The sequence below is a fragment of the Cydia amplana genome, chromosome 26, assembly GCF_948474715.1.
Source record: "Cydia amplana chromosome 26, ilCydAmpl1.1, whole genome shotgun sequence".
Taxonomy (NCBI): domain Eukaryota; kingdom Metazoa; phylum Arthropoda; class Insecta; order Lepidoptera; family Tortricidae; genus Cydia; species Cydia amplana.
The window spans coordinates 8,416,613-8,443,284 of NC_086094.1; the positions used below are offsets into that span (position 1 = coordinate 8,416,613).

Genomic DNA, 26,672 nt, shown 5'->3' on the forward strand with positions numbered 1-26,672 from the left:
TAAAAACGTCGGAGGTAAATCTTAAAACTTAGATACGCGATTAAGTCCCGTTGTATAATTCAACGACTTAATCTATCAATTTTACATTTTGGCTCTAAAATCGTTAACGGAGCCTTAAGAGTGTTACTGTTTATACCATCGCGACGATTGCACGCTCCCTATTCAGCTTACTGGATGCTAAGTCGATTTCTGTAAGATTACGTATTAGAACAAATTATATTATTTTCAGAAAATATTTTTTACACCACCTATTCAGAAAAGAGCTTTTTCCTCCCTGCTAGGAGGGATCAAAGTAACACTTTTCTGTTCTAGCACACTATTTTTTAATTTTTTTGCATATTATTTTTTTAGTTTAATTAAATAATCTGTTTAAGCATCAGATTGTGGCAACACTAAGATTTTTTTATTTTCCTCATAGTTGATGTGAAAAGCAGTATGTGTCACACGCACGGTATCAAAATTATTTCGTCTCGGGCGTTAACACTTGAATCCCTCATTACGCTCAGGATTCAATGTACGCCCTTGACCGAAATATTATCATTTTGATCCCTTGTAACACAAACTACTATTAATTTGTTTTGATATTTTGTTTTGTTTCAGTTTGTGTAAGATTGTTCCAGGGATGTTGCGGATGCTGATTTTTTGATATCCGCGGATGCGGATGCGGATGCGGATGTCAAGATAGTACCATAAAAAACGTCAAATATTACATTTTAGTAATTTTTTTTCAAAAAACCGGCCAAGTGCGAGTCGGAGTTCCAAGGGTTCCGTACATAAGTCCCACTCACGCTTGACTGCTCATTTCTAATAGGTTTTTTTGGTTAATGACTAAATTACCTAGCAGTCTAGCACTTACGCAGATGCTAAGACGTTCCCGTACCGACCTGTTTCACATCCGCATCCGCATTAAATCCGCATCGATTTTAGGCGGATGCGGATGCGGATGCGGATGTTGAAGATAATGCGGAAGTTCCGCGGTTGCGGATGCGGATATTCGCAACATCCCTGGATTGTTCTATAATATTTACTAATTTAAGCTGTCTTGTTCAGGAAAGCCCTGAACCCCGTCCCGGAGACCGAGCTGGAGGTGGACCCTCATGTCTTCTTCCCCGAGGACCTGGCGTTCCCCAAGCGGCCCCCATGGGATTTCAGCATGACTCCAGCACAGCTGGATGCGCAGGAGCACAAGTATTTCACGGTGAGATACGGTACAGTCACAGAATAACTAATAGTACTACCGTACAGAAAATTCACTCCTTCACAAAAGTCAGATTTAGGTATAAAATTACACCTATATCGCCGCCTGCAAGCAAAATTGAAACTTATAACCGCGCACGAACCGTGAATCTCCTTTGCGCGCCGCAGTTTTATGACCGAGCTGTGAGTGTCGGCACGGGGTTATCACTTGACAAGTTTTTATACCTAAAGTCTATTTTTTTATTCGGTAGACTGAAATGACAGTTCATAGTATGAACATAAAATGTCATTTCATACTATGAACTGTCATTTCAGTCACCGAATAAAAAAATTGACTTTATACCCACTGATTTATTATTTTTAAGATAAATATGTAGGAATTACAAACGTTGATTATGTAAACATATATTTTTTATCCGGAGATAGTAAGTATGTCTGATTCTCACGGAAGTAAGTTTCGAAGCCATTGTGTATTTTCAATTTTGCGCGAGCGCCGCGTGACGCGACTATCGTGCACCGAGCGGCAGCCCACTGCCATACGCCTGTCCGATGGGCGCGCGCCGGATGTACCTAAACTGCGGAGTGACACCCCCCTGGTACAGTCGCCATCAGATATATCGGAGCGGCCGAGGTGATCATAAATATGTGAATACGCCTCTATTGTCAAGGCGTTCAGTGCGTGTTCGGATATTTTTGAGCACCTCGGCCGCTCCGATATATCTGACGGCGACTGTACATTTGACTACTAGTCAAATCAGTTTCTTTTTTCGAACTGTCAAAACGATTTTGCTTATGGAATTTATATGAAACACTAGCATGTGACGTCACGATCAAATAACCTAAACTTTATAGTTTTATACGGGTTTTAAAATAGAAATTGTGTCTAAACATAACTGCTGTCTACGTTTCTCTATTAATCTTCTGGTGCTTTATTTCATGCATGGTGTAAAATAATTTATTTTATCTAAATACAGCCAAATATAGTGAATTTTGGCTGTATTTATTTTAGATGGCGACATTTTTATCAAAAGTTAGAGTTTTTTTTTTTCAAGTATTCAAGTAGTTTATTTGCTTTCATGTTGTACATAACATCTTATGAAATAAAAGTTTCAAACATGAGCCCCGTAAGGGCATGGCAATTCTTATAAGTAACTTAAGCTAACTTAAACTAATGTGTTTTTTTTTACACTAGGTAACAACTGTAACACGCTTATTAGATATTGTACAAAAAATATAATTATGACATTTTATAGTTGGTCGTTTAAAAATTCATTCACAGAATAATAGGTTTTCGTTATAAGCATTTGTTTTAGTTTATTTGCAAAAATATTTTCTTTTTCTTCTTTTTTAATTTCTTCAGGTAACTTATTATATAATTTAATCGACATTTTTAAAGGGCCTGAAGAATGTAGTTTTAATCGGGAGGGTGGTGGCATTAATCTTGAATTGTGTCTAGATGGGTAGGACGAGGGTATGTCTCCACGTTTTGTGTAAAATTCTGTGTATCTATGGACAAATTTGCAAGTCTCCAGAATGTAAAGGCAGGGTAGAGTAAGTATTTTATGTTTTACGAAGTATGGCTTGCAACTATCCAGTTCTTCAATATTGACGATTATCCGTATCAGGTTTTTTTGCTTAATGAAAAGGGAGGGAGCTTCACTACTATTTCCCCATAAGATTATTCCATAGCAGAGCCAGGAGTATCCATATGCATAGTATGTTGAGAGAGCGGTTTGAAAGTCCGTAGTTTTTTTGATTTCGCGAAGTGCATAGGAAAATTTTGATAATTTGGTTCTAATATTATTTATGTGCGGTTTCCAGGATATGTGTTTATCTATAGTGATTCCGAGTAATGAAAATGAGTCAATTACGAGGGGCGTTCAATAAAAAGTGAGAATGAGTATGTTATATACAACTTTTATTAAATGTTATTTTATTTTTCGACGTAGTCACCTTTTAGCATAATACACTTAGTATATCTTTTTTCCAGACTTAAAATTCCATTTCTAAAAAAGGTTTCATCTTGAGTACTTAAAAAATCTTGTACTGCAGCGACTACCGCGTCGTCGTCTTCAAATTTCTTGCCTCTTAGGTATTCCTTCAATCTCGGAAATAGGTAGAAATCACTAGGGGCGAGGTCTGGTGAATACGGAGGATGATTAATGATATCGAACCCAGCATCACGTATTGCAGCCATTGCAACGGCGGACTTGTGTGCCGGTGCATTGTCCTGATGGAACAACACAATTTTCGAGAGTTTACCTCGCCGTTTTTCACGGATCTCATTGCGCAATGTTGCTATTTGTTTGGCATATAAAGTGCCCGTAATAGTGGCTCCATGCTCGAGATACTCAATCATTACGACCCCTTTACCATCCCAAAAAACAGAGCCCATGACCTTACCGGCAGATGGGCCCACCTTGAATTTCTTCGGAGTTGGAGATGATGGCCTTTTCCATGTCATAGACTGCAGTTTCGTTTCAGGGTCGTAATGATGGAGCCATGTTTCGTCCATTGTTATATAAATCGCGCCAAAAAAAGTTCCCGAGCTTGCTGTATCAGGTCCAAAGCGTCTTGACAAATCTCGACTCTAGTTTGTTTTTGCGTGTCAGTAAGCATTCTGGGTACCCAACGCGCTGATACCTTTTTCATATCCAAGCGTTCATGTAAAATATTATCCACGCTCCCCGTTGAAATTTTTACATTTTCAGCAATAAAACGAACCGTGACACGACGATCCGCCAAAACTAAGTTTTCGACTTTTTTCACAATTTCTTCAGTTACTGCTGTAGTAGGGCGTCCGGAGCGGGGGTCATCCATGGTCGATGTTCTTCCACGTCTAAATTCGGTGCACCAACGTGCGACTGTCGAATACGGAGGAGCATTAGACCTTAAAGTGTCCCGTAAATCTAAATTGACTTGGTCCGTAGAAAAAATTTTCAAACACAAGTATTTGATAACGGCGCGCAGTTCAATTTTCTCCATTTTCGCTAACGTACTCAATAGTATCGCAAAGATATCGCCGTATTTTATTTTTAAACAAAAAACAGTTAGTTTTTTTTTTCATGGCAATCAGCTAGGTAGATTAGCTTTACCGGCCAGTATTTACTTTCCTAATATTTAAAGAGTTTGCATCTCATTCTCATTATATATTGAACGCCCCTCGTATTTCTAGTTTAATAGATTATTTAATTAATTATTTTTAATTTAACTTTATTCTTCCAGGAGTACATAAACAGCCTGCAAGCCACCGAGTACTGGAAGCAGATGTCCTACTTCGAGCTCAACCTGGAGACCTGGAGGCAGCTCTGGAGGGTGCTCGAGATGTGCGACATACTTCTACTCATAGTTGACGTTCGGTTCGCGGTGAGTGTAGTTAGTTACTGGACCTGGAGACCTGGAAGCTCTGGAGGGTGCTCGAGATGTGCGACATACTTCTACTCATAGTCGACGTTCGGTTCGCGGTGAGTGTAGTTAGTTACTGGACCTGGAGACCTGGAAGCTCTGGAGGGTGCTGGAGATGTGCGATATACTTCTACTCATAGTTAACGTTTGGTTCGCGGTGAGTGTAGTTAGTTATTAGACCTGGAGACCTGGAAGCTCTGGAGGGTGCTGGAGATGTGCGATATACTTCTACTCATAGTTGACGTTCGGTTCGCGGTGAGTGTAGTTAGTTACTGGACCTGGAGACCTGGAAGGTAGTTAGTTACTTGACCTGGAGACCTGGAAGCTCTGGAGGGTGCTGGAGATGTGCGATATACTTCTACTCATAGTTGACGTTCGGTTCGCGGTGAGTGTAGTTAGTTACTGGACCTGGAGACCTGGAAGGTAGTTAGTTACTTGACCTGGAGACCTGGAAGCTCTGGAGGGTGCTGGAGATGTGCGATATACTTCTACTCATAGTCGACGTTCGGTTCGCGGTGAGTGTAGTTAGTTACTGGACCTGGAGACCTGGAAGCTCTGGAGGGTGCTGGAGATGTGCGATATACTTCTACTCATAGTTAACGTTTGGTTCGCGGTGAGTGTAGTTAGTTATTAGACCTGGAGACCTGGAAGCTCTGGAGGGTGCTGGAGATGTGCGATATACTTCTACTCATAGTCGACGTTCGGTTCGCGGTGAGTGTAGTTAGTTACTGGACCTGGAGACCTGGAAGCTCTGGAGGGTGCTGGAGATGTGCGACATACTTCTACTCATAGTCGACGTTCGGTTCGCGGTGAGTGTAGTTAGTTACTGGACCTGGAGACCTGGAAGCTCTGGAGGGTGCTGGAGATGTGCGACATACTTCTACTCATAGTCGACGTTCGGTTCGCGGTGAGTGTAGTTAGTTACTGGACCTGGAGACCTGGAAGCTCTGGAGGGTGCTGGAGATGTGCGACATACTTCTACTCATAGTCGACGTTCGGTTCGCGGTGAGTGTAGTTAGTTACTGGACCTGGAGACCTGGAAGCTCTGGAGGGTGCTGGAGATGTGCGATATACTTGAATTTTGTCAACCCTAAATATCCGAAAGGGATAGTGGCATACATTAGAAAGGGATAGTATGATTCGTTCCTGAATCGCTGTCAAACTTCGGTTTTGTAGAGTGTCCTTTCTGTACGGTAGTGCATTATTTATTCTGAGGCTGTAGTTAGTTACTGGTGAATTTTCAATATGATTTGGAAGTCTGGTAGCCGTTTCAGAAGTGTAATGCAACTACAGTAGATATCGCTAGGCGCTTATTTAAAGTGCTTAAGAGTGATATGGTGGAAATATTCGCTATCATCGGTTGGAGTCTCGATAGCTCAGTTGGCTGTTTTTTGTTTGAGCTGATCGGATGACAATGCAATGTTATGATTAAATGGAGCTGATCTGATGATGGAGACAGGAGGTGGCCATGGGAACTCTGTGATAAAACGACACAAGCTAATTGTGTTTGGGTTCGTTAGAATTGTCTCAATGAGTAGGTGTGTGTTGAAAGAAAAGTACAGTCAGCGATAAAAACTTGTACCAAAAATGAAATTTTTGCCAATACCCTATTTAACTATAACATGTTTCCCCAGGGTATGATGTTCCCCCCCTCCCTCTACAAGCACGTGATGGACCAGCAGAAGGACATGATCCTGGTACTGAACAAGGTGGACTTAGTGCCAGCGGCTGCGGTGATCGCCTGGAAGAAGTACCTGACTGAAACGTGCCCCGGACTCAGGGTTGTATACTTCACTTCGTGCCCGGGGTACAATTTGAACGGGGCCACTAGTGACAAAGCGGGTAAGTTACTGTGATGAAACCCGCTAGGTGGGTTTTTGTATTGGAAATGGAGCGCTTGGCACTGAAAGTGTTAAGAGCAGGGTTGGAATGGATAATTACTGGATTATTAATACTTTGGGGAAATAGCACAGACGTAAATGATTTATTTTTACTCCAGAAGAAATGCGTACGCATCCTCGCGAATATTAGGATTCCAGATAGCTGTAGACCATACTTCATCAAGTACGAAATTCTAACACTAACTTCGATGTATATTTTCGAAATTTGTAAATTCGTAAGAAAACATTCGGACCTATTTACAAAGTTAGTAGACCAGCCCGGACGCTTCGCAACAAGGTTTAAGCATGATCTAGCATTGCCTAAACTAAAACTTCATAGTACAAGTCCAAACGTCATGGCAGTTAAAATATATAATCACCTTAAAAACGACATCAAAGCTCAAACAAGTGACAAAAAATTTAATAAAATGTTGAAAGACTTTCTAATAAATAAATGTTATTACGACTTAAAGGACTTTTTCGATGATAATGTTACAGGATATTCTAAATAATTTATTATAATTAAAACAATGACATTTATAAATACTTAGCTAAATAATAACTAAAAATTAATCTTATTATATGAATATTGTACATTAATTATATAAGCTAATACATTTATTAGGAATTTGAACCTGATTTTGAGATAATGTAATACATACAATATAATTTTGTTACATATAATAGAAACAAATTAATAATAATATGTAAATATAATAATATTGTTATAAGAAAGCTATGCTGTGCCCTTACAGGGTCCATGTGAGACATTGTACATTTATACTTGACATCTATACTGTACCATGGTTGCAATAAAAAAATATGAATATGAATTATCAATGATAGTTATTTTGATAATTATAGTGATAATTATCGTGTTTTTATGCCTGATAATTATCGATTGGATAATAACCTAAAATATAAAAAACGCCCCAATCTATCAAAGAATTCAAAGAAAATAAATATAGCAATATCCATGCCTGGGATAATTATCTGGATAATTTAGAACCCTGGTGAAGAGTCACTTAAACTTATTTTACAACTAGCTTTTGCCTGCGACTTCGTCTGCGTGGAATTAGTTCCAGTAGTTAGAGTACGTGCAGCGCCTCGATAAAATGTAATGGCTCATATGGCTATGCTAAGCATGGATATCAAATAATGATAAAAAAAATATATATTCGTAATATAAAAAAAAAATGATAATGAAATTAATGAAATACAGGTCAATAAATTAATTACATTCAATTTATAATATTAGGTACAGTCGACGTCAAAGAGAAATTTACAGCCAAAGTAACAAAAAAATGTTTACACGACCTAAATGCTATGACAATAAAGTCGTGTAAATAATTTTTTGTAACGTTAGTCGTAAAGATCTCTTTGACGTCGACTGTACATGTGATTTGTATTATAGGGACTAGTGCGTCATGATTTAATTTTGTTTAAAATCTTTACACGGATGTCTGCCTTGGACTCTGGACAGTAATCAAATAGCTCGTTTTCCCCAATATTAGTATGATAAAGATAAAGATAAGATAAAAGATAGTTTATTCAAGTAGGCATAATTACAATGCGCTTATGAACGTCAAATAAAGCTACACCGGCTCCAACCCTACACCTCTGCCCCGAGAAGATTTAAATCCCCCCTCAATTGAGGAGGGTATCCCATTATGGGACCGGCAACAAACTCGGCGGGACACATCTTTTCAAAAATAATTACATCTTATAATTAACATGCATTACGAGAAAAGAAAGGAAAAAAAATACAATTTAAATCACTATAGAATTCATGCAATTATACACATAAGGTGTAATAAAAATTTGATTTAGAAAATATACATATGTACATTTGAACCAGGGATGTTGCGAACATCCGCATCCGCATCCGCAACCGCGGAACTTCCGCATTATTTTCAACATCCGCATCCGCATAAAATCGATGCGGATTTAATGCGGATGCGGATGTGGAACAGGTCGGTACAGGAATGTCTTAGCATCGGCGTAAGTGTTAGACTGCTAGGTAATTTAGTCATTAACCAAAAAAACCTACTAGAAATGAGCAGTCAAGCGTGAGTGGGACTTAATGTACGGAACGCGAACCTTGGAACGCGAGTCCGACTCGCACATGACCGGTTTTTTGAAATAAAAATTACTAAAATGTAATATTTGACGTTTTTTATGGTACTATCTTGACATCCGCGTCCGCATCCGCGGATGTGAGCCTTTAATAATACGCATCCGCATCCGCGGATGTCAAAATATCGGCATCCGCAACATCCCTGATTTGAACACATGAATTACACATGAATTTGTGTTTAGGCCTCCAAGTGCGTCGTAGGCGAGGCCGACAGCGCATGTGCGCTGAGGGCGCCACGAAACTCCTGGAGGCCTGCAAGGACCTGGTCGGCTCAAATGTAGACCTCGGCTCCTGGGAGAAGAAGATACGCGAGGAGACTAGTGTGGAGTTCGACTATGATGACCAGGCCGAAGTCGGTGAGTGTAACGCCGATCACGACACGTGTGCGTCACTAGTGTGATGCCAATGACGACACGTGTGCGTCACGAGTTACCGACACGTGTGCGTCATGGGTATGATGCCAATGACGACACGTGTGCGTGACGAGTATGATGCCAATACTGACACGTGTGCGTCACGAGTTAACGACACGTGTGCGTCATGGGTGTAGCTGATAAGGGAGGAGACTATGACGGACGGGGCAGAGTCGGTGAGTGTAACGCCGATCACGACACGTGTGCGTCACGAGTGTGATGCCGATAACGACACGTGTGCGTCATGGGTGTAGCTGATAAGGGATAAGGGAGGAGACTATGACGGACGGCGGAGTCGGTGAGTGTAATGCCGATCACGACACGTGTGCGTCACGAGTGTGATGCCGATGAAGACACGTGTGCGTGACGAGCGTGATGCCAATACTGACACGTGTGCGTCACGAGTTAACGACACGTGTGCGTCACTGGTATGATGCCAATGACGACACGTGTGCGTGACGAGCGTGATGCCAATACTGACACGTAAACTTCTGGAGGCCTGCCATGACCTGGTCGGCTCAAATGTGGACCTCGGCTCCTGGGAGAAGAAGATACGCGAGGAGACTAGTGTGGAGTTCGACTACGATCAGGCCGAAGTCGGTGTTTAGTCGTTAAGGTTCATTTTGGAGTGAAGGTGTTAGAAGAAATTAAAACAGGTCCATACGCTTATGACTATTTATTGCAACTAAACTGCGGCGGGTCATCTCATCATAGGTACATATAGGTATGCAGTAGGTATGCGTGTATAAGTAATAAAAAACAAATTTCAACTTAACATACCGCCCACCAAAAACAACAGTTTTTAAACTATAAGCTTTAGAATGAGTAAGGAAACATTTGTTAACCTAAAACCTCGAAATAACACTAAGTACATTGTAAACTTTAACAAAAAAAGGCATAAGGCACGAAAATCTAGTCTTTAAGTTTACATTAAATGTTAAGTTAACAACTAACAGTCGTTATACAAACTTGAAACTAAACTATCACAAAAAAACTGTAGGTCCTCACTCAGTACAATAGTTACAAACTTATACTACAATATCGGCGCTAATTATTTTATACTAAAATATGTAGGTACATTTTATTCGTTAGAAACACAATATTTATCTATGGTCGGGCCTTAGAGAATATTATTATCTCACAAACAAGTTAGCTTGGTGCTAATTACGTGCTACATAACTAGTCAAGCTAGGTACCCACAAATGTATACTAACTATTAACTAACAATAATGTTAAAGAAGTAAACAAAATCCCATAACCCAGCTGCTCGTTTACACTTGAGAGATATACATACGTACATATGTTATCAACATTAAGCAAAACACTTTGAACCTTACATTCATAGAAATAAAGTGCAATTTTCTATAGCAACTGAGCAATTTAACAAAATAATTAAAGCAAATAGATTACAAATAGAAGAAATAATACTTGATTAATAACTATTTGTAATGTAATCTTACATAGTAGCATGTAAGATGCAGGTAAGACATCTTTACGTACTTACAACTATAAAAATATTCGATTTTACAACATAACATCTTGTTTGCTAACGGAATTTGATAAAGATTCAATTGTAATGGACTGTATGGATTGTTTTAGGTACTTTTAACTACAAACTTGGTGTTAGCTAAACAATGTCTTTAGTGAATAATATTTAGTTTAAGTACGAATATAGAAACTTCTTATTCATATTTTTTAAACAATCTAATGAACACACTCGAGTATAAGTCTTATTATAACATAATAAAGTCTCTTTTTGAATGATGTTTGATGTTGGCGAACTAATACCGGAGTGGTTTAACTAAGTATATCATTTCAATGTTTACAAGTTACGTTTATAAGTAAGTATGCACATGTATTCAGATACATAACGGGAAAGCGGTTATGTAATGAACGTTTAACTTTATTCGCGACTATACCTAAGTCTGATTGGGATGATTAGAGGTTTTACCTGATAACTTGATAAGTAGGTATTTCCTTTATACTTGAATTAGGTAAGTATATTTTAAAAGTTGAATGACTGACCGCCCACCCTTTTGTACTCGAGTCTAGGATATATATCACGATGGTGGCTTGGTGGCATACAAGCGTGCGGCCGGTAAGTAAAGTAAGTTAAGCGGACACTGGCGACACTGCGACTGCGTATAACTTGTGTGATAGCTATCTTAATAGTAATAATCCAATCTTTGCCTCGAATGTATGTCCTCATTGCAAGTGTGTCTACGTGCATTCTGACATGAACCTCCTTTATCAAAACATTTGTGATATGTTGCTTACTGGTAATGATTTGAGGGTGGTTGAATTCTTCTGCGAAGGACGAGTTGTTAAGGCGGCCATCGACCCTCAACAGACCATGTTCATCTAAGTATGGGGTCAGTGTAATTAAATAACTCTTTGCCATAATTTTACCATTCTTTTTCAGATTCTTAATTTCCTCTTCATATATCAAATATTGATAGAATCTTATATATCTCATTTCTATTTCTTCCATTTCAGCTGCTGTCAAACAATCTTCTTGCCTTGTCTTGTTTTTCCATTTTATAAATCTTCGGCGTTGAGCTAGTACTCTCTTCAACTTTGTCTTTTTCATTTCTAAACTTGTTGGTAGAATGTCAACTCTAGTGAACTCGGTATCTTTGTCTTTCAGCCACTCTGGTCCAGTCCACCACTCTCTTGCTCTGATTCCTGCTGTGATTGTCATCCACCGTGGGGTCCCGATCACTTGCAGTCCGTTCAGCTCATCTCGGTAAGTAACCAATTCTGAGGGCTGCTCGTCATACCATCCATAGTTGCAAAGCCATAATTTCTGTATCTTGACCTTCGCTGTTGTGACGACTGGAGCCACCCACCGTACGGGATCGAAGAGACTCGCCTCATCTGATAAAACTAACCTTTTTGTTACAGGGTTCCTGAGTTCCGGTAAGTTCACAGTAATTTTAAATATGTCTTCGTTCCTGTCCCAGGTAAGTACAAGTATTTTTATTACCTTATCTAGCTTAATTTCCAGACTGTTCACTGTTTCTTTACTGACTCTATTAACCTCTTGTAAGTACTTTAACAACTCCTCAGAGTTGCTTGACCACCCCTGCATGTGTTCACCTGCCTTTATTAACTTATTAACTTTATTAGATATTACCTTCATTTCAGATAAGTCTTCGTGGCCAGTCATCAAGTCGTCCACGCAGGAGTTCTTAGCCACTGCTTCGCCTAGTAGATATCTTTCCGAATCACCATCAGCGAGTTGACGTAGCATTCGTACTGCTAACCAAGGTGCCGCAGTGATCCCAAACATGACTGTTAACAGCTGATATAAACTTTCTAAGTTGCCAGAAGCTTCATCTCGTTCTCGCCACATTATCCGCTGTAAACCGGTATGGTTGCTTGTCATCCTTAATTGACGATATATCTTAACTATATCGCCTACCACACAGATTTTGTGACATCTCCAGCGAATGATGAGGCTGCGTAGGTCAGGTTGCAAGGTAGGCTCTACCTGCATGCTGTCATTTAAGGATCGACCGTTGGAGCCCTTCGACGACGCATCGTTTGCTATCCACACTTTTGTGGTTTCCTTATCCTCACGAGTTATAGGGTGCGGGGCTAGGTGAATAGCTTCCCTTTCATCTTCTTTTTCTACTTTCTTCATATGAACTAAATTCCAATATTCATTGCTGACCGTTGTAGCTTCTTCTTTCAGTTTGTCATTTCTCTGGACCTTCCTTTCTAGTTGTTGGAACGTAGTCATTGCGTGCTGCTTTGTTTCACCGCAAAGCTTTCTTGTTTCTTCTTTTGTTTGTTTCAGAGGCAGATGTGCCTCATATCTTCCTATTTCATCTCTTACCGTTGTATTTTTGTAGATTTCTTCAGAACTTTCTTCCTCTATAGACCAAGCTTTCTTGGTTGTGTAAAGTTCTGTTTCCAATTCCCAGAATTTACTTAGTAGATTGTTATCTTCCTCGACTTGTCTTGTGATGTGAAAGCTCCTGACATTATGAGACCTGTTTGAATTGATCTCAATATCACCGGACAAGATCCACCCGAGACGGGTGTGCTGCGCGATTACGTCACCTGGCCCCCTAATCAAACCATTATCTACTATCTTCGCATAGATTTTCGCACTAAGTAAAATATCTATCCTACCTGGTACGTTGAAGGTGGGGTCAGCCAGTTGTATATCCTTAAGCTGAGGCCAAGTATAACCTCTAATTTCCCTTTCAGGTAACAAACGCGTTATAGACTTTAATACATATGCATTGCTTACATTAAAGGAGAAATTTGTATCATATCTAGACGTAATCTGTAAATCTACTAAGTGCTTAAGAGATGTGCGATTACCTTCACCAACACCAAACATGACGCCGCTGATATCGTTTTTCTTTAAACCTAATAAATCGACGACCTTTGATGTTACTAGTGACACCTCTGAACCTGGATCAATGAGAGCACGGAAGACGTGTGACTGACCTGAACTCGATGTGACGTCTACCAGTGCTGTTGGCAACCATATATTCTCACCAGGCTGTTCTCCGCTTGCCACATGCGCTGTGACCTTGGTGACAAACTTTTCTTCGTTTGTGTGCGCAGGCGGATCCTCTTTCGTTGCAGTTGTAACCTGTTTGTCTTCACTTACTGTCTTCTTCTCTCTATGTAATAAGGAGTGGTGTTTTCTGTTGCGAATTTGACATGTCGTGCGTTGTTTGCATTTAAACACAGTGTGATTAGGTACGAGACAATTAAAGCACAAGTTGTTGTCTTGAACGTAGCTGTACCTCTCTTCAATAGGTAGCTCGCTAAACTGCTTACAATGATGTATGTAGTGCTTTTCTTTGCAGAAGGTACATTGCAGATCGTCGTTGCTAGCCGTTGTGTGAAATGCCTTCGGTTTAACACTCGGTGGTTGTTTGTAACTTCTATTTGCAGGTTCTACCATCTCTAATGTGCGAAACCGTGTTTCCAAGAACTGCTTCAGTCTCTCAAATCCAGGTAAGTCATCGCAACTATCTTCACTAATTGTCTCTTCCCATTGTTTATGACTGCTGACATCTAGCTTAGATATGACGACAAACATGACGATTGCATCCCACTGATCGGTAGGCAAACCTAAATTCTTGAGCGCGTTCATACATTCTACAGTGGTATCTAACAGCTGTTTAATCGCGGAAGCCGATTCTTGAGATAACGCTCGTTGTCCAAAAAACTTCTTAAAAACTGTATTCGCGATATATCTCTTGTTGTTATATCTCTTTTTCAGAATCGCCCATGCCTCGGTATAATTTTCTCCAGTGATAGAAAACTGCCGCAATAATACTTCAGCATCGCCCGTCAGACTACTTTTCAGGTAGTGTAATTTCTGTACGTTTTCTAAAGACGAGTTGTTATGAATTAATGCCACAAAAAGGTCGTGAAATGATTGCCACTCTGTATAATTCCCATTAAAAGTAGGTATGGAAATTCTAGGCAAACGGACTTCACTATTGGATGTACTTGTGTTACTCACTGTTTGTTTGGATGTGTCCACCTTTGCGATTTCAGGACTAAGCTTCAATAACACCGTCCTCAACTCTCCTTTGTATGTATAAAACAACTCCTCAAACTGGTCAAACATATCCTCGGAGAAGTACGGAAGTAATTGTCTGTCTTCTACAGAAATCGATAGAAGTATTTTCTCGTGAACTATCTTAAATTCCTTCCAATAAGTATCTAAAGTATCCATTCTTCCTTGTACATATCCAATAGTTATCCTTTCCTTAGGCGACTTTTTGTAGTTGCTATAAGCCTTTTCTATCTTTTCATAAGTATCTTTCTGAAGTAATATACGTTTTTCTATCTGCTCCATTGTGTAATTTCACTGTTACAATATCACCAAATTAAATACCGAATCACCAAGTTCTAGAATGTTCCAACGCGGCACTCACTTTTTACCGTGTAGGGTAAGCGCATAAGTACGTAGGTAAGTACGCGCTGCATATAAGTAGGTACGTAATGTCCAATGCTATCTTATTTTGCCGCTGTGTATGTATAAATGCACTATTCCACTGTCCTTTGAAACATGCCAAATCACTCAGTTCAATTTAGTTCGGATAATAACGGCTGTAGAAACATTTGGTTGTAAATCCTAAATTTACCAGTCTATATCGTTCTTTTCACTTTAATTCACTTAAACACATTTTAATCCGTTATATTGTCCACTTTTTTGCACTGATTTGTCCATATTTAACTCCAAATTACAATAAATTCACTCCGCGTAATAGGTCACCGTAAATGATATCCGTGGTCGATGGACCATAATGTTTAGTCGTTAAGGTTCATTTTGGAGTGAAGGTGTTAGAAGAAATTAAAACAGGTCCATACGCTTATGACTATTTATTGCAACTAAACTGCGGCGGGTCATCTCATCATAGGTACATATAGGTATGCAGTAGGTATGCGTGTATAAGTAATAAAAAACAAATTTCAACTTAACAGTCGGTGAGTGTAACGCCGATCACGACACGTGTGCGTCACGGGTGTGATGCCGATAACGACACGTGTGCGTCATGGGTGTAGCTGATAAGGGATAAGGGAGGAGACTATGACGGACAGGGCGGAGTCGGTGAGTGTAACGCCGATCACGACACGTGTGCGTCACGAGTTTGATGCCGATCACGACACGTGTGCGTCATGGGAATAGCAAATAGGGGAGGAGACTGCTGTGGAGGAGACTGACGACGAGGCCGAAGTTGGTGAGTGTAACGCCGATCACGACACGTGTGCGTCACTAGTGTGATGCCAATGACGACACGTGTGCGTCACGAGTTAACGACACGTGTGCGTCATGGGTATGATGCCAATGACGACACGTGTGCGTGACGAGCATGATGCCAATACTGACACGTGAGCGTCACGAGTTAACGACACGTGTGCGTGACGAGTATGATGCCAATACTGACACGTGTGCGTCACGAGTTAACGACACGTGTGCGTCACGAGTGTGATGCCAATGACGACACGTGTGCGTGACGAGTATGATGCCAATACTGACACGTGTGCGTCACGAGTTAACGACACGTGTGCGTCACGGGTATGATGCCAATGACGACACGTGTGCGTGACGAGTATGATGCCAATACTGACACGTGTGCGTCACGAGTTAACGACACGTGTGCGTCACGGGTATGATGCCAATGACGACACGTGTGCGTGACGAGTATGATGCCAATACTGACACGTGTGCGTCACGAGTTAACGACACGTGTGCGTCACAGGTATGATGCCAATAACGACACGTGTGCGTCATGGGTGTAGCTGATAAGGGATAAGGGAGGAGACTATGACGGACAGGGCAGAGTCGGTGAGTGTAACGCCGATCACGACACGTGTGCGTCACGACTGTCACGAGTATGATGCCAATCAGGGATGTTTCGAATATCCGCATCCGCAACCGCGGAACTTCCGCATTATTTTCAACATCCGCATCCGCATAAAATCGATGCGGATTTAATGCGGATGCGGATGTGGAACAGGACGGTACAGGAACGTCTTAGCATCGGCGTAAGTGCTAGACTGCTAGGTAATTTAGTCATTAACCAAAAAAACCTATTAGAAATGAGCAGTCAAGCGTGAGTGGGACTTAATGTACGGAACCCTTGGAACGCGAGTCCGACTCGCACTTGGCCGGTGTTTTGAAATAAAAATTACTAAAATGTAATATTTGACATTTTTTATGGTACTATCTTGACATCCACGTCCGCGGATGTGAGTCTTTAAAAATCCGCATCCGCATCCGGATCCGCGGATGTGAGCCTTTAAAAATCCGCATCCGCGGATGTCAAAAAACCCCTGATGCCAATAACGACACGTGAGCGTCATGGGTCTAGCTCAGTGGTTCCTAACCTTTTCAGTCCGGTCACCCCTATGACTAATTAGGCAACCTGATTTTACCCCTCCTCCCAATGGTAATAAAAAATAAAACGTGTACGTTTGTTGTATTGTTATATTAGGTTAGCTTATTACCCCCGTAAAATACCAGTTTTACCCCCACGGGGGTAATTACCCCCAGGTTAGGAACCACTGGTCTAGCTGATAAGGGAGGAGACTATGACGGACGGGGCAGTCGGTGAGTGTAATGCCGACCACGACACGTGTGCGTCACGAGTGTGATGCCAATAACGACACGTGAGCGTCATGGATCTACAAGATCTGGTGTGAAGGAGACTATGACAACCAATGCGAAGTTGTCTAAGTACCCACAACACAAGCCTTCTTGAGCTTACCGTGGGACTTAAGGCTTCGTCACACAGGCGTGTTTTCCGGGCGCATTTTATATGTAAAAGCGGCGCGCACGCTCACGCCGCGCCTGTGTGACGAAGCCTTTAGTCGATCTGTGCAAGAATGTCCTATAATATTTATTTATTTATTGTCCACAGGCGAGACAATTCTCCAGGAAGCCGACACTTCCTACTACAGGCACGAGAAGTACAAAAGCGGCGTCCTAACCATCGGTTGCGTCGGCCAACCGAACGTTGGCAAATCCTCCCTCATGAACGCCATCATGGGCCGTAAGGTGGTCTCCGTGTCCAAGACCCCGGGACACACGAAGCATTTCCAGACCATATTCCTGACGCCACAGGTAATTATAACACAGCGTAGGCAAATCCTTTATGAATGCGGGCATGGGCCGTAAGGTGGTCTCCGTGTCCAAGACCCCGGGGCACACGAAGCATTTCCAGACCATATTCCTCACACCACAGGTAATTAACCCAACATAGATAAATTCACAATCGTAGGCAAATCCTTGATGTATGACATCATGGGCCGTAATGTGGTCTCCGTGTCCAAGACCCCGGGACACACGAAGCATTTCCAGACCATATTCCTCACACCACAGGTAATTTATATTGAATTATGTAAGAAGCCCTTGATTAATGACATCATGGGCCGTAATGTGGTCTCCGTGTCCAAGACCCCGGGACACACTAAGCATTTCCAGACCATATTCCTCACACCACAGGTAATTATAACACAGCGTAGGCAAATCCTTCATGAATGGGCCGTAAGGTGGTCTCCGTGTCCAAGACCCCGGGACACACTAAGCATTTCCAGACCATATTCCTTAGCCCACAGGTAATTATAACACAGCGTAGGCAAATCCTTTATAAATGCGGGCATGGGCCGTAAGGTGGTCTCCGTGTCCAAGACCCCGGGACACACGAAGCATTTCCAGACCATATTCCTCACACCACAGGTAATTCACAATCGTAGGCCTTGATGAATGCGGGCATGGGCCGTAAGGTGGTCTCCGTGTCCAAGACCCCGGGACACACGAAGCATTTCCAGACCATATTCCTCACACCACAGGTAATTACGGGGATCGGAACCGGTTTTTTGCAAAAACTTAGAAATAACCATATTTTTCGAATTATTTTATACTCGAAATGTAGGACTCAGTTGTGTTTTTAGGTTACGACTTCGTATTATTAGATTGCCCAATAAGAAATGAAATAATTAGCAAAGAACGAAAAAATACCGTTTCCGTTCCCATACAAAAAATACCGGTATCCGATCCCAGGGTAATTATAACACAGCGTAGGCAAATCCTTCATGAATGGGCCGTAAGGTGGTCTCCGTGTCCAAGACCCCGGGGCACACGAAGCATTTCCAGACCATATTCCTGACGCCACAGGTAATTTATATTGAATTATGTAAGAAGCCCTTGATTAATGACATCATGGGCCGTAAGGTGGTCTCCGTGTCCAAGGCCCCGGGACACACGAAGCATTTCCAGACCATATTCCTCACACCACAGGTAATTTATATTGAACTAGCTTTTGCCCGCAGCTTCGCACGCGCAGGAGAGTTTTTTTAATTTTGTTTTTTTTTTTTTTATGAATTTTGAAAAATCTTTCTTAGTGGACCCCTAGACCTTATAAGGAACCTACTTGCCAAATTTGGACTTTCTTGTCCCAGCGGTTTGGGCTGTGCGTTGATTTAAGTCAGTCAGTCAGGTCTTTCACGTTTATATATATAGATTATGTAAGAAGCCCGTGATGAATGCGGGCATGTGCCGTAAGGTGGTCTCCGTGTCCAAGACCCCGGGGCACACGAAGCATTTCCAGACCATATTCCTCACGCCACAGGTAATTTATATTGAATTATGTAAGAAGCCCTTGATTAATGACATCATGGGCCGTAATGTGGTCTCCGTGTCCAAGACCCCGGGACACACGAAGCATTTCCAGACCATATTCCTCACGCCACAGGTAATTTATATTGAATTATGTAAGAAGCCCTTGATTAATGACATCATGGGCCGTAAGGTGGTCTCCGGGTCCAAGACCCCGGGGCACACGAAGCATTTCCAGACCATATTCCTGACGCCACAGGTAATTTATATTGAATTATGTAAGAAGCCCTTGATTAATGACATCATGGGCCGTAATGTGGTCTCCGTGTCCAAGACCCCGGGACACACGAAGCATTTCCAGACCATATTCCTCACGCCACAGGTAATTTATATTGAATTATGTAAGAAGCCCTTGATTAATGACATCATGGGCCGTAAGGTGGTCTCCGTGTCCAAGACCCCGGGGCACACGAAGCATTTCCAGACCATATTCCTCACACCACAGGTAATTAACCCAACATAGATAAATTCACAATCGTAGGCAAATCCTTGATGTATGACATCATGGGCCGTAATGTGGTCTCCGTGTCCAAGACCCCGGGACACACGAAGCATTTCCAGACCATATTCCTCACACCACAGGTAATTAACCCAACATAGATAAATTCACAATCGTAGGCAAATCCTTGATGTATGACATCATGGGCCGTAATGTGGTCTCCGTGTCCAAGACCCCGGGACACACGAAGCATTTCCAGACCATATTCCTTACGCCACAGGTAATTACGGGGATCGGAACCGGTTTTTTGCAAAAACTTAGAAATAACCATATTTTTCGAATTATTTTATACTCGAAATGTAGGACTCAGTTGTGTTTTTAGGTTACGACTTCGTATTATTAGATTGCCCAATAAGAAATGAAATAATTAGCAAAGAACGAAAAAATACCGTTTCCGTTCCCATACAAAAAATACCGGTATCCGATCCCAGGGTAATTATAACACAGCGTAGGCAAGTCCTTCATGAATGGGCCGTAATGTGGTCTCCGTGTCCAAGACCCCGGGACACACGAAGCATTTCCAGACCATATTCCTTACGCCACAGGTAATTACGGGGATCGGAACCGGTTTTTTGCAAAAACTTAGAAATAACCATATTTTTCGAATTATTTTATACTCGAAATGTAGGACTCAGTTGTGTTTTTAGGTTACGACTTCGTATTATTAGATTGCCCAATAAGAAATGAAATAATTAGCAAAGAACGAAAAAATACCGTTTCCGTTCCCATACAAAAAATACCGGTATCCGATCCCAGGGTAATTATAACACAGCGTAGGCAAGTCCTTCATGAATGGGCCGTAATGTGGTCTCCGTGTCCAAGACCCCGGGACACACGAAGCATTTCCAGACCATATTCCTGACGCCACAGGTAATTTATTGTTGATGACCACAGATAATTGAACTAGCGACCCGCCCCAGCTTCGAATGGGTTAACAAATCATACATAAACCTTCCTCTTGAATCTCTCTATCTATTAAAAAAGCGGCCAAGTGCGAGTCGGACTCGCCAATGAAGGGTTCCGTATTTAGGCGATTTAAGACGTATAAAAAAAAAACTACTTACTAGATCTCGTTCAAACCAATTTTCGGTGGAAGTTTACATGGTAATGTACATCATATATTTTTTTTAGTTTTATCATTCTCTTATTTTAGAAGTTACAGGGGGGGACACACACATTTTACCACTTTGGAAGTGTCTCTCGCGCAAACTATCCAGTTTAGAAAAAAATGATATTAGAAACCTCAATATCATTTTTGAAGACCTATCCATAGATACCCCACACGTATGGGTTTGATGAAAAAAAAATTTTTGAGTTTCAGTTCGAAGTATGGGGAACCCCAAAAATGTATTGTTTGTTTTCTATTTTTGTGTGAAAATCTTAATGTGGTTCACAGAATACATCTACTTACCAAGTTTCAACAGTATAGTTCTTATAGTTTCGGAGAAAAGTGGCTGTGACATACGGACGGACAGACAGACGGACAGACGGACAGACAGACAGACAGACATGACGAATCTATAAGGGTTCCGTTTTTTGCCATTTGGCTACGGAACCCTAAAAACCGCATCAAAATCCGTTGCGTAGTTTTCTATCTAAGCACACATAGGGACAGACAGACAGCGGGAAGACTTTGTTTTATACTATGTAGTGATGGACCATGTGTCTGAAATAAATGCATTTTGTTTAATTTTTATTTATTTTTATATCTAAAATGTGTTTCACAGGTTCGTCTGTGTGACTGTCCCGGTCTTGTCTTCCCTTCTCTGGTTCCGCGGCCTGTTCAGATACTTATGGGCTCATATCCCATAGCGCAGTTGCGGGAACCCTACACCACTATCAGGTAAACCGGAAAATCTGGCAGCTGTTCATCGGTGGAAAAACTGCAAGTTTACAGATTTTACAGATCTAAATCGGCAGTAATGGTAAAAAACCTTATAATTATTGGTCCCGATGCCCGCGCAGATCTTTATGGGCGCGTATACCATAGCGCAGTTGCGGGAACCCTACACCACCATCAGATAAACAGTAAAATCTGGCAGATGTTCATCGGTGGAGGGTTGTGAAAATATTCCTTTCGTTCAGTCAGATCCCCTCGTTTAGATACTTATGGCGGCGTATCCCATCGCGCAGTTGCCGGAACCCTATACCAGGGATGTTGCGAACATCCGCATCCGCATCCGCAACCGCGGAACTTCCGCATTATTTTCAACATCCGCATCCGCATCCGCATCCGCATGAAATCGATGCGGAGCTTATGCGGATGCGGATGTCGAACAAGTCGGCCCAGGAACGTCTTAGCGGCGGCGTAAGTGCTAGGTAATTTCGTCATTACCTATAACGAAATCGTCTAGATCCAGAAAAGTCGGCCAAGTTACTGTTTATTAAATATGACGCACCTATATTCTTGCTCAAATACTAAACGTTACGTTTTTTTTTTAATAAAAAAAATACTAAAAATGTAATATTTGACGTTTTCTAAGTACCTATTCTTGACATCCGCATCCGCATCCGCATCCGCGGATGTGAGCCTTTAAATATCCGCATCCGCATCCGCATCCGCGGATGTCAAAAAATCTGCATCCGCAACATCCCTGCCCTATACCACCATCTGGTTAGTTTAATGACATACTTTTTAGGGTTCCGTACCCAAAGGGTAAAAACGGGACCCTATTACTAAGACTCCGCTGTCCGTCCGTCCGTCCGTCTGTCACCAGGCTGTATCTCACGAACCGTGATATCTAGACAGTTGAAATTTTCACAGATGATGTATTTCTGTTGCCGCTATAACAACAAATACTAAAAACAGAATAAAATAAAGATTTAAGTGGGGCTCCCATACAACAAACGTGATTTTTGACCGAAGTTAAGCAACGTCGGGCGGGGTCAGTACTTGGATGGGTGACCGTTTTTTTGCTTGTTTTGCTCTATTTTTTGTTGATGGTGCGGAACCCTCCGTGCGCGAGTCCGACTCGCACTTGGCCGGTTTTTTTAATGTTGAATACTCTATGACACTTCTAACTGAACTGAAATATCCATTATACAACCATTCAGACAACTAAAATAGTCATCAACGCAAAATATTCACTCAAATGTGTTGTTTTTGTGTTTTGTTGTGTGTTATTATTATATATTATTTGTAAATTTTAAATTGTAATGTTAATTTTATTAGAATATATTTAAATGTCATTTTTAATTATCAAATGTAAATAATGTAAAAATATGAGCCAAATAGCTTGAAATAAATGAATTTTAATTTTTTTTTTTAATTTTTTTTTACGATTTTCCCCAGATATCTAGGCGAAAGGCTAGACCTCCCATCTCTGCTCCGCATGGACCACCCAGATAACGACGACACGTGGTGTCCGAGAGACATATGCGACGGGTGGGCTAAGAAAAAAGGTTATCTCACCGCTAAAGCTGCCAGGTATTTATTTATTTATTTATTGCACAAAGATATACAATTATGTACAAATGGCGGACTTAATGCCAAAAGGCGTTCTCTACGCGACGGGTGGGCCATTCAGATCGTCATACATCAATTTTCATTATGATCGGGACAAAAACAAAGAATATTTACAGCGGCCTTAACGCTAAAGAGCGATCTCTTCGAGACAACCTTTAGGCAGTAGAGAAATGATAATATTAATTAAACTAGGAGGTGCAAAAAACTAAATTGAATACTACATAGCTCTAAAGAAAATACTTAGATATATATATTTTTTTTCACCACACCAGCTCGGAAAGGCTTATTTTGCACTTCAAAAACTGATAGCAAAGTTGCATTTTATTCACATGTGAGACAAAGTTGCAAATTTTGAGTTGTTTTCTTATGTTTGCTGGTAGAATTGACTTTTAAATGATGATTTTGGATGATAAATATTTAATAACATTCATTTGGATTTGATTAGGTTTGATTTTGTTTGATATTTTACATTTAATATTTGCTTCGGGTTGGTGTGGTGAAAATTTTTGTGTTTTACTCGGGGGAAAATTTTGTTCAACCCTCGTGCTTTGAAACCCTCGCAACGCTCAAGATTCCATTTTACGAACCACTCGCTACGCTCGCGGTTATATTTTGGAATCTTTCTCTTGCTCGGGTATCAATATTAGCACGAGCGTTTAAACAACAACTTTGCCCCCTTGTAAAACAAATATCTATGATTCTCTTGAAAGTAATTACGAGGTATCACGTATTTTTAGGGTTCCGTAGCCAAATGGCAAAAAACGGAACCCTTATAGATTCGTCATGTCTGTCTGTCTGTCTGTCCGTCTGTCTGTCCGTCCGTATGTCACAGCCACTTTTCTCCGAAACTATAAGAACTATACTGTTGAAACTTGGTAAGTAGATGTATTCTGTGAACCGCATTAAGATTTTCACACAAAAATAGAAAAAAAACAATAAATTTTTGGGGCTCCCCATACTTCGAACTGAAACTCAAAAATTTTTTTTTCATCAAACCCATACGTGTGGCGTACTTTTTTTCAGACTGGATACGTACCGAGCCGCAAACAGCCTCCTTCGCATGGCTCTTGACGGGAAAATATGTCTGTGGCTTCGCCCGCCCGGCTACACGGCCAACAAAGGTCAGCATAGGGCCAGGGCACACAATAAATAATAGTACAAGTGGGACACAATATAGGCTATAAAAAAAAAAAAAAAAAAAAAAAAAAAAAAAAAAAAAAAAAAAAAACAAGTACAGAAGACTCACTCTCTAAGTCGCGTCTGTTACGATCAGCACAGATATGGCCGCTAGGTGGCGACAGCGCCACGCGCGGCTTATGGCTTTCCCCAAAATTGGGGCCGAACGGATGTACTTTTAGCTACCTGTAGCAAAGCGACGAAATCGCGGAGTGAGACACGCCTGGCCAGGGTCAAAATTAGGGTTCATCCACATATCACGTCACAGCAGTGGGGGGGGGGTCATGCCAGGCGTGGCTCACTCCGCCATTTCGTCGCGTCGCTACAAGTACATGCGGCCCACACCAATTTTGGTGTATAGCCATAGTGGTTGCCGCGCACCGCTACGGAACGGACGCCTGCTCGCTTGCGCCACCTAGCGGTCATATCTGTCGTAATAGACGCGTTTTGTTAGTGAATCTTCTGTAACTAGTACTATTAATTTTATTCTGTGCCCGTATTTCTTAAAGTAATATTAGTCGATTACCAGAAAATTGTGAATTATTGCCACCTGGGACCCGTTTCTCAAAAGCTTGTAACTTGTAATACAAGTGGAAGTCGCTTTTCAACAAAAGTTGTCAAAAAGTGACATCCGCTTGTATGACAAGCATAGAGAAAAAAATACATAGAGTGCTCACTCCATACATCAGTTTTAGTACCAAAAAGACTTAGCATCTAGCATCGAGTAGCGGAACTATCAGTACTGCTACTTGACAATAGATGTAGCACCGACCGGAAAGTCTTATCTCAACAGCATAAGACTTTCCGGTCGGTGCTACATCTATTGTCAAGTAGCAGTACTGATAGTTCCGCTACTCGATGCTAGATGTAGACACTGAAATTAATAGTCTAACTGATGTATGGAGTGAGCACTCTTGTCTTACTATATTTCTCTATTATTATAAGTTACAAGCTTTTGAGAAACGGGTCCCAGTTATTTTATAATTTTAATTGATCTTCTCCAGAATCATTCGAGACCGCAGACGAAGTGAAATACGTGAAATGGGTACAAGCACTTACATCGGAATCGGCGCAGCCACAGCCCGGAACGAGCGAGAGCTCCGACGAGACGGACACACAGACAGACGCGGAAGACAGCGACAGCAGTGGGGCGGAAGACATTGCTGTCGCTAATAAGTTCGCCGCTTTAGGGCAGGACTAGAAATATATTAATAAAATATCAATTCTATGTCATCACACTAAATACTTATGTACTAGCGACCCGCCCCGGGTTCGCACGGGTTAACAAATTATACATAAACCTTCCTCTTGAATCACTCTATCTATTAAAAAAAAAAGTGCATAAAAATCCGTTGCGTAGTTTCAAAGATCTAAGCATACATAGGGACAGACAGACAGCGGGAAGCGACTTTTTTTTATACTATGTAGTGAAATGTCATCACACTTAATGATATATATGTATGTATATTACTTATAGGTACATATACTCTGATCCTATTATGAAACTCGCTTCGTTCGTTTCATAAACCCACACTCATATTTTAATGCCTTTCATTATGTACTAGTTGCATAAACTACTATTTTAGTTTGCTTGCTTTCTTAACAGCGGTGGTTGAGTGGATCTGACGTCTGACTTTCAATCCGGAGGTCGCGGGTTCAAATCCTGACCCGTACCCAGGGTTCAAAATTATCCAGATAATTATAGTCTTTTTGATCATTATCGAGTTAATTATCCTGACGATAATTATCAGGCATAAAAATCACGGTACTTCTCGCGATAATTATCAAGATAACTATCATTGATAATTATCCTTTCGAACCCTGCTCGTACCAATGAGTTTTTCGGAACTTATGTACGAAATATCACTTGTAGGCGGGTCAGCACAGTTCATAATGTATGAGAGCTCTACATGAATTCTCACACTAGAGATTTTTTGAGATGTGATAACCTATGTTGCAAATACTATATTTAAAAAAAAATCTCCACAAAATATGTCACATGGTTTTAATAAATCCAAACTATTATTAAAATAGAAAAAATATATCAAAACATGAATCCGACACTCGAGATTTTTTAATATGCAGTTCTCAAACATATACTCATTATGTATTTATATTTTCTCCCAGCTTGACACCAAAACCAGCTCCCAATAATTTTCTTTATTAAAAATATTTTTTTATATAAAAATAACAACTATGTGTACATAACAATTACATGTTAATTAAGCTCTGTATATTTACTATATCCTACAAAAAAATCTCTCACGTAAATTAATCCATTTAATTACTATTAACCATTTTTGTTTTGAAAATGTTTTCGTTGCTTCGAGAAAATGG

At 40.9% G+C, this 26,672-nt stretch overlaps 1 protein-coding gene across 1 annotated transcript in view; it reads left to right on the top strand.

Moving 5' to 3' along the window:
- Positions 1-25,536, top strand: part of LOC134660281 (guanine nucleotide-binding protein-like 1) — a 28,295-nt gene extending 2,759 nt beyond the window's left edge. The window contains exons 4-12 of the mRNA XM_063516031.1: positions 1,051-1,198; positions 4,423-4,563; positions 6,237-6,444; positions 8,802-8,975; positions 17,438-17,640; positions 21,421-21,536; positions 22,986-23,120; positions 24,183-24,280; positions 25,340-25,536. Coding sequence (XP_063372101.1) covers positions 1,051-1,198; positions 4,423-4,563; positions 6,237-6,444; positions 8,802-8,975; positions 17,438-17,640; positions 21,421-21,536; positions 22,986-23,120; positions 24,183-24,280; positions 25,340-25,536 — 1,420 coding nt within the window. The remainder of the gene's footprint in view (positions 1-1,050; positions 1,199-4,422; positions 4,564-6,236; positions 6,445-8,801; positions 8,976-17,437; positions 17,641-21,420; positions 21,537-22,985; positions 23,121-24,182; positions 24,281-25,339) is intronic.
- Positions 25,537-26,672: the final 1,136 nt, after the last annotated feature.